This window comes from Rhopalosiphum maidis, chromosome 2 (assembly GCF_003676215.2).
Source record: "Rhopalosiphum maidis isolate BTI-1 chromosome 2, ASM367621v3, whole genome shotgun sequence".
Classification (NCBI taxonomy): Eukaryota; Metazoa; Arthropoda; class Insecta; order Hemiptera; family Aphididae; genus Rhopalosiphum; species Rhopalosiphum maidis.
Window position 1 is genome coordinate 34,266,677 of NC_040878.1, and position 12,281 is coordinate 34,278,957.

Below are 12,281 nucleotides of genomic sequence, written 5' to 3' on the forward strand. Positions count from 1 at the left end.
TTTTTAATTTTTTAGTTTGTTATTATTATTACTTTTAGCAATTAATAATATTATCCTTTGATTTTTCTCGAAATAAGTTTATTTATCGGTAATAAATATTGATTATCGGTTGGTTATCTGACAGGAGCTAGGGGCACATGCCTAAAGCGCCCAATGAGAAAGAGGTGCCTGATTGAAAATTGTTGTATAGTTTTATTATTGAAATCATTCAATTGCAAAATATAATTTTCTAAGTACAATATCATAAAGTATGTTAATTTTCTTGAGTCCGGCTGGTTCTATATTTATTTTTTATTCTTGTTAACTTGGAAAATGCTCTTTCGGCCGAACAATTAGCCACCAGGATAGTTAAGTATAATCTAAGAGCAATTAAAATATTTGGGAGTACTTCCCTACTTCCACATAATAAATTAAATTTATTCTATTCTATTTTGTATTTATAACAATATTTTATTATAATATTAAAATATATTTATTTAACAATTTAGCTATAAATGTATTAATTATTATAGGAAACAATAAAATTACTATTTACTAATATTATAGTATCATTGGGCTTACCATATGTTTAATTTTGATAATAAATATGGTATTTTGCTTTGTTATCAGCTATAGAGTAATTTTCTAATCAAAGACCATAGTAACTCACAGGTAATGCTACTTTATAGATAAAGAAAAACATGTGATAATTGATAACTGTTGCGAATGTATAATGTAAGGTTCCAACTTCCAATTCCAAAAGAAAATATCGAGGTTTGTTCTCAAAACGCAATATTATATTGCATAATACGGTACAATATTTGAAAAATTTAATTCATCTCAACTTAAAATAATGAGGATAAGCAATGTTTTAAAAAAATCATGTCTGGTTAACCATCAGGTAAAGTTATTAGTTTATTACTTATTTATACTTTCAATACTCTAAAAGTCAATGTCAAAAGTAAAATCTTTTAGGCTTTAAATTATTTTATAATTTTATTAATGATTGTATGTTTATACCAGTTTTAAGAAGATACATTTTTAGTTCCGCAGATACGTGGCCACAACTGAAAAACCAAAAGACATTACATCTAATGTTAAAGGTTTGAGTTCCAAGGTTATCATTGCTAACCCGCCACCAGGTAAATAATTATTTAACCAATGACAATAATTTTATTTGATTGAAAATATTGACTAGTATCTATGTATCAGGGGTGTCCATAATGATGCTCAAACATAACTTGAGTTTGTCTCATGCGGCTCTTATAGTAAAATTATTAACTATTCTAATTATTTTATAAGCATTTCTTAAGAGGATGCCAGTGTAGTATTTGTTATCTCTCTCTAACCCACGTGCAACATAGAAAATTTTACGTTCACAAAAATGACTATAACTATATTAATTTCTCAAATTAGAGTGAAATGACCTATTATAAAATTTTAGAACGTTATCTAGAGCATCTCATAAGCGTTTTATTATATTTTTATTTTAAAGTTATGAGTATTTGAAAATTGTAAATTTTTTATACATCTTAAAAAACTTATCTCATTTTAAAATTAAAATATAATTTAACGCTTATGAGTTGCCTAGATAATTTTCTTAACTTTAAATTCTATAATAGGTCATTTCACTCTAATTTGAGAAATTAATATGGTTATAGTCATTTTTGTGAACGTAAAATTTCCTATGTTGCGCGTGGGTTAGAAAGAGATAACAAATACTACGCTGGCATCCTCTTAACAATGTCTTGCTTAGAATTACCATCATAAATTCGTGGGTTCCAAAATTAAGGTCAGTGGCCATCCCTGTTGTATACTATCCATTAGAGAATATAATTACTTTGGGCATATAAATGTGAATCTTAAGTTTTTTAATAGTTTATTTGAAAAATATTAATTATTCCACTTAGTTAGATTTACAGTTGTAAGTGTAAGTAACTAATTTTGGTTACTGTACACTCATATTCTTTAAATGGATAGATAACCTACAGTATTATTATTTTATCTATTATATTGATTTTATTATATAGAACGTGTAAGAAAAGCTGCAGAAAACGGTCCTTACAAGAATCCACAATATTTCAGTTACCACAAAAATTCATATTTTGATGCTGAGATTGAAATGCACAAATACAGATTACCACAACCTTCAAGTTTAAAGTAGAAAATGTAAGATTCTCTATAAAATAATGAGTTATTCTAAGAATTTGAACCGAGTAAGGTGATGTGTACCAGTGCGTGGTTATACTTTGTTAGGAGAGTCAGGACATGCATTTTAAAATTACACAGCAAGATGATTTTAAAATGATTTAAAGATAAATTTATTTACTGCAAATTATTACAACTTAACTAATTAACTTATAACATAGATTTTCTGTAATAACAAAAGAGGTTCTGCACGCAGCCAGCATGCGTCTATCTTTGTGACTGCGTTACAGACCGTGGCGAAGTGGCCTCTCTGTTCAACGCTCAGGGTGAGAATTGATGGATCAGCAGATATCAGCTTAAGCGTAAGCGTCGGTCTTGCAGTCACATACTCCAGTGTACATATCTTATTAGTTATTACAAAATGTTTACACATAATAAAAGAAGAATGTACTATGCGATTTTAACCACAATTTACAATACCTCGCAACTAACACTTTTTTTCAAAAAAAAGGTTTTGATACCATAAAATAGATAATAATTTATTTTACAAATTAAGTTATGTACTTCAGGTCAAAATATAATTCTCTCCAAGATTAAAGTTTTTGTGATATCACATATTATTTCATTATGATATAAATAATATATATCTACAACATTTATATTAATGAATAAATATATAGATAAATTCTGGAATTTTCAAACAATATTTAGCTCCTTTCATAAACAATTAATTGCTTTGTAGTAACATGGTATTGTACTTACAGTTATGAATTAGGTTTTTTTTATAATGTATTTTGTCATTTTTTTTTATAAAAGTAATTATAAAGTTTCATACATACTTACAGATTAAAAATGTGATCTTGTTAGAATTTTTAAAATAAATTATTGTTTAAATGTGGTGTCAAGCATACAACCTCTGAAGAAATAAGAAGTATAAGAAATTTTCAAAAATAAGATGATCTAAGAAACTTGGCATTTTCACCAATTTAATTTAATTTTAACTTTATTTTAAAAATGATCCTTATTAGGGACAACAAAATTACAAACATAATTATATACAATTGCCATATTAATACATGGTATTTATAATATATTGTATTGGATTTTTTTTCCAGATTCACCATGGTTTTCTATAGAATATTGTTAAGATATGTACCAATGATTACTTTCCCAATAGCTTTTGTGGCTGGTATTATTGGTTACAATATAGAACGTACAATATCTAATGTAGAAACACCATCAAAACCCAGTATTTTAGAAGAAAAACTTAGAAGAAAAGATGATCAGAAAATTTTATACAAAGAACCTCCAGTCTTAGAAAGAAATCTTTCGCCGCCATTAAAAAGAGAACATTAATTTGGTCATATAAAAATGTTTAGTTGAATAATTAATTTTTTTTTTAAATAAAATGTATATTAAATATTTAGTTTAACCATTTATATTTCTATCATTGAAAAAAATGTATTTTTTATGTTTTCTTTAAGAGAAACATAATTTATACATAAAGGACACTATATTTACATTTAATGGAATATAGATAAGAAACTAGGAACATAATATATTGAAAATTGGAATCCAACAAATATATTTTTCTTCTTAAGTATGTAAAATATCTTAACAAATGTTTTAAAATGTGTTTATGAAATTAATTAATATTTTGGTGAATAATAGACATCAAGTGGAGATTTTTCAGCCTATTAACTTTTAAATTTTACTGGTATAAATAAAAATAATACAATACGACACATTGGTGTGGGCAGTTATTTAACAAAGTTGTGCAAAATCATCAAAGAGGCACTAGTTTACTCTAAGGATATTTTTCTTATTATCAGGGCTGTTCCAAAGGCACAGTATTAATATTTCAGTCTGCAGATTGTGCAAAAGCATGTTTTATTAATGAACATATTACATATCATATAAGTGAAAATATTTTATTGTTTATTGCAGTAGGTCAAAAGTTCAACCCTGAGACTGCTCAAAAGAATATTAAATTCATATATATTTGAAAATTCAATTATCATTAATTTAATTTATCTTTAGAAAAATTATATTGTGTCTTTTTAAGGAATAAATCATAAGAGTTTATGTATTACTTGTTTTATACATTTTATTATGCAAACTATGAAACTTTCAACAATCTTATCCTAAAAAAGTAATGGTGATTGGCAATATGTGTGAACTTCTATAAAAATACTCAAAAATAGTAAATTATTAAACATTAATGTATGGAAAAGCATGTTATACATTAAACAAAAACAAAAAAATTATATCAGTATTGATTATACTCATAAATGATGAAATTAAAAGTTTTTCAGTTCTAAGGTGTCTAAGAGTACTTTTTAAAGGTATTCTTTTTAACTAAAATATAATGTATTATTTATCAAAATACTGATTTTATTAAAATCTAAAATTTTGCCTACAAATAATTATTTAACTAATATTATGTTCTGGATATCGCTTAATGTTAATATAATTTAAAAATAGATGTATCAGAATCTCCTCAATAGTATTAATTTAGAAACTCCCATTAATAAAAGACCACTGGTTTTTACTATTAATAAGATTTAATTTATTATTAATAACGGCTATATTATTTAAATGTTAATTATTTTCTCAGAAGTTCTGTTAAATTTATTTTCATCTCTTTCAAAAGTACACGCAATCTAAATTTATCTTATATCCATTCATAATTTCTGTTTATTTATATATTTAAACTCTTGGAGAGCTTATTCTCATTGTTAATTAATAAATAAAATAAATAGTTAAAACATCAAACTTTTATTTTAAAGATACATAGACCAAAAGTTTTAACATGATGGTTATTACTTTTGATAAACACTTTTATACGGTGCACATTGATCTAATAGAAAATTAATAAAAAAATAATATTTATATAATTCAACATAGCTACATTAAATAATCTCAACTTTCAGTTTTTAGTTATTTTACCCTGTATTTCATAGTTTTAATTATTATAAATGAAAATATAATATGTTTAGTAAAAAAAAAATACAAGGAAGTACTTAAGTACCTTTAATGTACATAAAGTCTAAAATTATTAAATTACAATCTGTAAATAGGTAAACAACAATTTGTTTTCAAGAAAAAATGTTGCAATAATAATTTACATAATTTAAATAATACATGTAATGTATAAATAAAAGAAAATATTTCAAGTTAACAAAAAATATAAATTAATTAATTAATTAAAAAATAAATAAATAAATAATGGTAGGCAAAGGTCACAAAATAGAAATTATTAAATGCTTCTTTTGTCAGTGAAATTCAACTCAAAAAACCTTTACTGTTTCTTTGGTCAATGTATTAATAATGAAATAAAAACAAATTTTAACTTTCTATCACTTTTATTTAATGCTATAAATCTGTACTTTCAGGTTCCTTTTTTGTAGAAGAAACTGGTGGTGGAGGTGGTGGAGGTATGGGCCGCTGAGTTCGAGTTGGTGTTCTTAATGCAGATGATTGTCCTAAAATTAATTTCAGATCATATATCAGATTGAAATATTATTAAATAATTCTAATTAAATAATATCTAACCAGATTGGATGTCTAATGTTGCATTTCGGTGACTAGAAAAAGTTGGACTTATATAACCTCCATTATCATCATTTGGATTCTCTTGATTTATATAACTTGTATCAATTACATCTGAAATATAAATATCACATATAAGCATATATCAAATATTAACTTAAAAAGTAAAATTAATTACAATAATAATAAATTAATAATTAATCCTTACCAGTATGTTGATTTTGGTTAATTTCTTTATCATCACATTGATCACCAACTTGTATCAACGAAACTTGTTGTTTAGACACAGTGTACAAATGTGCTCTTTCTAACATTGGGCCTCCTTGATCTAACTATATTGATAAAAATGGAATCAATATTTAAAAATGCACAGTGAAATTAGAGGAATAAAATGATCATTACATCTACTTTATCATTAGAAACGTCTGTTAGTATTCTAAGACTCCTAAATGAAGAACTCAATGGTCTTTGTAAAGATGCTGGTCGTTCAGGTATAGCAGGTTTACGGAAAACCGTATCATCAGACGTTTCAAGTATTGTGCGTGGAGCAACTGCAGGCTTAACAGGTCGTTTTAAAGAACCTGTATCAACAGCTGGTAACTTTTCCCTAGGACATTCAGTAGTTTGACTAGGTTTCAATAAGGAACCGGGCGGAGGTTTATCACAGTTTGCTTTATCTTGGTCTTTCGTAGTGACTGGAGGACTTTCAAATATATTATTTGCCTTGATAGTTGGTGATGGTGGAACAGGAGCTGGTTTACTTTTACGTCCTCTTGTATGTGGTTTTGGGCTCTCTGATGGAGGGCTAAATATATCATAATTAAATTTCATAGTTTATTAATTAATTTAAATAGTTCAGTAAATATTGGTTTTAATAATTAAATAAAACACACATATTATATAGATTAATCACACAAACATTAAATACCTAATATCAGTAATATTAGTACTAGATCTACTTCGTTTTAAATTTGTGTCAAAAGCATCGTTTGTAAATATCAAATGTGTATCCCCACTACTGGATCTTTTATGGCCATTAAAATCATTGACTTCTAATATTTTTAATGTAACATAAAATTCTTCTTCTGAAATTAAATTAATTTTTATTAATTAATGATGAAAATGTGTTGATAACTATAAGTATTTCATTTTTTACCCCCAGGAAAAATCCAATCCGAATGGGATATTAGACAGTCCACAATGATATTATGACATGCAGCTGCATTCATATTTAACCTAGTTAATAAAACAAAAAAAAAAAAAGGAATAATAGGTAATATTATACCATAATTAAATGCATAAGAATTCTTACCCTATATTATCACTTTTATCTTCAGGTGTCCATAAAAGGTTAGGTGCAATAACTATAGCCAAATTTTGTGGACTCATTTTATTTACATCTTGATGTTTGGTCAATAACGCCAAAAATTTAATTATATATCGTAAGTTATATAAATTTGATTGAGGTAATTTTTGAACAACATTTAGGATTGCTTGAAGTCTACTTTCACTAGTTTGTAGTCTAATAAATAATTAGAATACATAAAATTACCAATAATGACAAAATAATATAAAATAGCTTATTAATGAAATCAAATTGAATGCATACTTAGCTGCAGCCATCCATTCTTCATATAAATGATGAGTTAATAGAGGTTCAGGTAACTGTCTCAAATATGATTTTAAAACTCCCGCTATTATATGAGGATCTCTATATTCAACTGCTGATTCTAAATCTAGACAATTAGAATCTAATCTGAGTTTCATGCATCGTACTTTAGAAGCACCAGCTGCAATTCGAAATAATCCTTCTTCTTCCACACCCATTTCCAATAAAGCACAAATACATAGTTCAATTGGATAGGCTATTCGTCTTTTAGTAACTCTTAAATGGTCTTCGAGTTTTTGACCAAAAACTGGCTTTGAAGGGTTACTATCTGTATGAAATATATTTATTAATATTGAAAATATCTAAATATTATACAACATACCAATAACAGTTTCTAATTCAGGAACTATTTCATCCAAAACAGCTAATGCAGTTTGGTGGTAAGAACGTTGATGTTTTATCAATTCTATAAGAACAGATGAAAGTTCTGCTTCTCGTGATATTAACTGAAATATTTCAGATGCTAGAGAGTCCTTAGTGAAAGTAAAAAAATAAAACAATATATTTATTTAAAAGGAATAAATAATATCAAATATTGCATATACATACTTTACATTGTTCAACTTTCAATTCTATATCTTCTAATTCTTCTTTAACTGCATCTACTTTATTTGTATGAGAACTTCCAGAATTAGAGTTTTTTAAGACTCCTTGATATCTTAGAAAGAAACAAAATTAAAGTAGGTAAATAATACAATGATTATAAAATAAAATATTTATATAATAGTATTAAATATATATTATTTATTAATAAAAAACTCAATTCTTTAAACTACCAATTACATTTATTAAATAAATACCCTATTGAATTTAAATATTAATGCAGGACTATGGACTTTCAATAAACTATTGTTTATATTAAAATGTTGTGAATAAAACAAATAAAATAATATATAATGTATAATTAAATATAAAGAAATATTACTTTGCTCGAGCTAAATCCATATCAAGCACCAACTTAGTAAGTAATCGTTTTTGCTTTATAATATTTGGTACATCTACATCCAGTATTTGCTGTAGCTTACTAAGCACTGTTTGTTCAATACGTGATTCATAATCTACACCTGCATTAGCTAAACATATTTGTACTTTGCTACATTCCACTAAAACTTGTCTAAAAAATAATAAACATTTTAAATACAATTTAAATTTAAACTTAATAAATACATATATTTGAAGTTTAAGTTAAATTAAATTAAGCCACTATACAAAAACTAACTATGAATTTAAATTATTAAATCTAAAGGTAATCATTTTTTTATTTTACCATAACAAAAAAAATTGAATACTTTACTCAATAGAAAAAGATTTTCCATATTTATTCATGTTTCTTAATGTATAAGTAGCTTTATTACAATCTATAAAAGTATAATATTTTACCTTAATAAATTATCCTCTTCGTTAGAACCATTATCAAGCATTGCCATTGCTAGCAAATAGTCAGGCATTTTTTTCTAAAATATTAAAAATGAATTATTGATATAAAAGAAAAATTAATATTACTTACAAGTCGTTTTTCACGTGCAGGAGCATCATGGCCAAGTCCAGGTGATATTAATGTAGCTAATAATTTTTTTGTAGTATTTTGACAAGCATTTTTTATAAATTCAACTCGTTTTTCTGCTGTTTGTAATGTATCAGACAGAGCTTCAGTTTTACCTGACCTTTAAATAAAAATTAAGTATAACTGTTATTTAAATATTTATAACAATAAAAAAATTAAAAACCATCATACCTAGAGAATGTCTGGTCAGCAAATTGCTTAACCTTAAAAAACTGCCTCTTCATTTTTGTTATAAAACTTAAATAATATAAGTTAGTTAAATTATTCTATCATATTATTTTCATGAAATGAATAATTTATAACCTAAAAACAAAAAATCATAATGTTAAATGTATATCTAGTTTTATTAAACAGTTGTATTCACAAATAGTAAACATAATTATCATGAAAATTAAGTAAATATTAATAATTTTAACATTAATTTAATAAAAGAATGGTTTAAAAAATTTTTAAATGTTTTTGAAAGAGATTGGAAATATTAAGATATTGAAATAAGTATACATGTTATTTGAAACAATTGTACAATTTAAATAAATATTGTATACTTAATCAAATATAAATAATAATGATAAAATGTCATCTCATAGTCAGAATTACATACTAAAGAATTAAAGAAAAAAAAATTAGATAACATTATTAAGCCCTTCAACTAAATGTTAGAATTGTTAAATAAATACAGACAAAAGTATAAATTAAATATACTATAAATTATTTGAAACATCAAACTATTGTAATATTATATCTTATGACTTATTATAATATAGTAAATTTATTTAAATATAATTGATAATTATTGAATCCAAAAAGTAGGTTCTGTGAAAAATGTTTTCTCGAAGATACAAGGAAAAACTATGGATATGACCAAAATGTATTAGACAATACTATTTAACATAAAGCTATTTTTAAATAAAAGATGGATAAGACAAGCATACATGTTGGCTGTGTCACGGCATAAAATTAAAGTTAAATAAGATAAAATAACAACAGATGCTATTAGTCAATATATTGGACCAATATAACAATATTATTAAGTGTTTAATAGGTACAAGTTAGATAAAAACATTTTTTTATTATTATTCTGATTTAAAAAAAAAATATAATCAGTTTTAAAATGTTAAAATATTTAATTTTAAGATTCCCAAAATTTAAGTTTAAATAATAGTGAAAGTAATTTCAAGTTGTGAATAATAAATGAACTTACCAGTGAGTCATTTCTAAAAATGATAAAATAAAAACAATTTAAAAATTTACATTATTTGTATATTTATTTAACTTATTCAATTAAATATAACTCTCATCTTGTATTAAATCAAGATTGTTAATTAGGACATTGTGGGTTATAGTTCTCATATGCATATTTACAATTTTAATTATTAACGTATAGTTAACACATATTATCTACAGTAATATAAAACATCATGAAGATGTTACAAGATATCAAATAATTGCAAGCAAAATGAACTACGATGATAACCTACCTATAAGATATAATAACTGAAACCTAAAATTTTATTATTTATTACTAATTTAGTAATATAGGCACAAGACTGAATAAATTATTTTATTTTTACTACTACAGGTATATTTTGAGCTCTTGAGTTTATTGTTTTATATAGAAATAACAATTTTATTTAACTGTATACACTATAACAAATCATAAATAAATAGTGTATGAACTATTTATAATACAAATAAGTTGTATAATATCCAATAAATGTTTATTATTATTTTAAAAATGTTTCTGATTTTTTTTATTATATTAATGCCTAAATAACTCATATATAATAGCATAAAGTATTTACTTTCTAGAGAAAAAAAATAACAATAACAATAAAAGCAAGTATATATTATATTTTTCAAAAGAACTAATTTATACTTAAATTAAACATTCATTAATAGAATTTGTTGATTTTTAATAAATAATCATCATATTATACCTAAAATAAAAAAAAACCATTAAAATCATTAGTTGTCATTTTTAAAAGAACAATTGTTAAATATATTTTTTTTTATGAAGTATACCTTATAAAAAAAATAAAAATAACCGATTATTGTTTAACTAATAAGTCATTTAATGAGGTCATTCATACATTTGTGTGTGTTTTTTTTTTAATATAATTATAACAAATAATCTTTAAGTTTTCTTAACTTAATACATTTTTAATTCAAAAAATGTATAATACAATTTGCATATAAAAATTATATAATTAAAGACCTTTTATCCTTTAATCATAAATACAATTGTAGACAAAAAATCTAGATTTAAATTTTAAACTAATATTTCCAATGACTATTATACTACAATATGAAATATATATATGAATTAATAAAAATAAAGATGCATTAATTAACATGCTATAGCCACAATTTAGCATTATAACTACTTAAAACCTAAATATACATTATGTAAATTAATATTTAAAACTAAAATAAAGAATTCTTAAATTAATTTATATTAGTTATATTTATATAAGTAAACTAACTTAAAATATAAATATATTTCATTAATTTAAAAATTGTTTTGTATTTTAGAGTATTAAAATCATTGACTCTGTTTTAATTTGTTTATAACTCAATATAGTGCTTAGTTAAATTGTGACAAAAACATTATATTGTTTCTGACTTTCTTGACAATTGACTTACATCAAAAAAATTCGAATATTAATATTAATATTGTATAATAATATAATCTTAGCAGAATAATATTTAATACATTTGTATACCTTTCTAGCTGAAATACTTTGATTTTAGTAATAGGTGCCATAGTGTAATTATCAATAGAGAAATCATTATTATTAATTTTAAACTTATAATCAATATGAATATTATTTATTAGGTATTCAAACACAGAATTTATAAATAGGAGTTATAATGTGAAAAATAATAATACAGATCTTTTTATTTACTTTGAGGATAATCAATAAGTCAGTAAAAAATAAAATATTATAATATAACAATAAATATCAATTTAACTTGAAAACAAGTGATACAGTTGTACGACAGTAGATCTCAATTTGTTCTATTTTTTAGATTTTACAGTAAATCCTTACAAAACAATATTTGAAAATAAAACTTAAAATTTACTTTGGTTGTAGATAAATTACTTTTACAATATTGTACAAGAAAAAAAAGAAAAAAATTTAACTTACAATAAAGTGGTAGTGGTCCCACGTTATCCTCCAACCATCGAATTTCAAGAAGGACAACTACAGCATGAAAGACGAAACGGAAACGTTTTTTACTTATTTAGAGGAAAAATTCAATTTTTCTACAACTAGATAAGGAAAAAACTTTAAAAACTAGTGAAGGAAAATGTCAACATTTCTACAGCGCTGCCAACAGAGAAAACTAATCGATTGTCGTATATTG

The 12,281-nt window shown here is 24.0% G+C and overlaps 2 protein-coding genes across 2 annotated transcripts; one reads left to right on the top strand and one right to left on the bottom strand.

Moving 5' to 3' along the window:
* Window positions 1–689: 689 nt before the first annotated feature.
* Window positions 690–3,553, top strand: LOC113552768 (NADH dehydrogenase [ubiquinone] flavoprotein 3, mitochondrial). Its single transcript, XM_026955685.1, has 4 exons — window positions 690–880; window positions 1,025–1,121; window positions 2,010–2,148; window positions 3,243–3,553. Exons 1-3 carry the CDS (start codon window positions 833–835, stop codon window positions 2,141–2,143), a joined length of 279 nt encoding a protein of 92 aa, XP_026811486.1. The 5' UTR covers window positions 690–832; the 3' UTR covers window positions 2,144–2,148; window positions 3,243–3,553.
* Window positions 3,554–5,473: 1,920 nt separating this feature from the next.
* LOC113555234 (rho GTPase-activating protein 44-like) lies at window positions 5,474–12,226 on the bottom strand. The gene is made up of 15 exons (XM_026959623.1): window positions 12,062–12,226; window positions 9,084–9,215; window positions 8,856–9,012; window positions 8,729–8,802; window positions 8,274–8,462; window positions 7,898–8,006; window positions 7,671–7,821; window positions 7,289–7,616; window positions 6,992–7,201; window positions 6,836–6,915; window positions 6,608–6,764; window positions 6,082–6,484; window positions 5,888–6,011; window positions 5,683–5,793; window positions 5,474–5,612 (listed from the first exon to the last, which is right to left on the bottom strand). The coding sequence occupies exons 2-15, from the start codon at window positions 9,134–9,136 to the stop codon at window positions 5,503–5,505; spliced, it is 2,256 nt and encodes a 751-aa protein (XP_026815424.1). The 5' UTR covers window positions 9,137–9,215; window positions 12,062–12,226; the 3' UTR covers window positions 5,474–5,502.
* Between the last annotated feature and the right edge of the window lie 55 nt (window positions 12,227–12,281).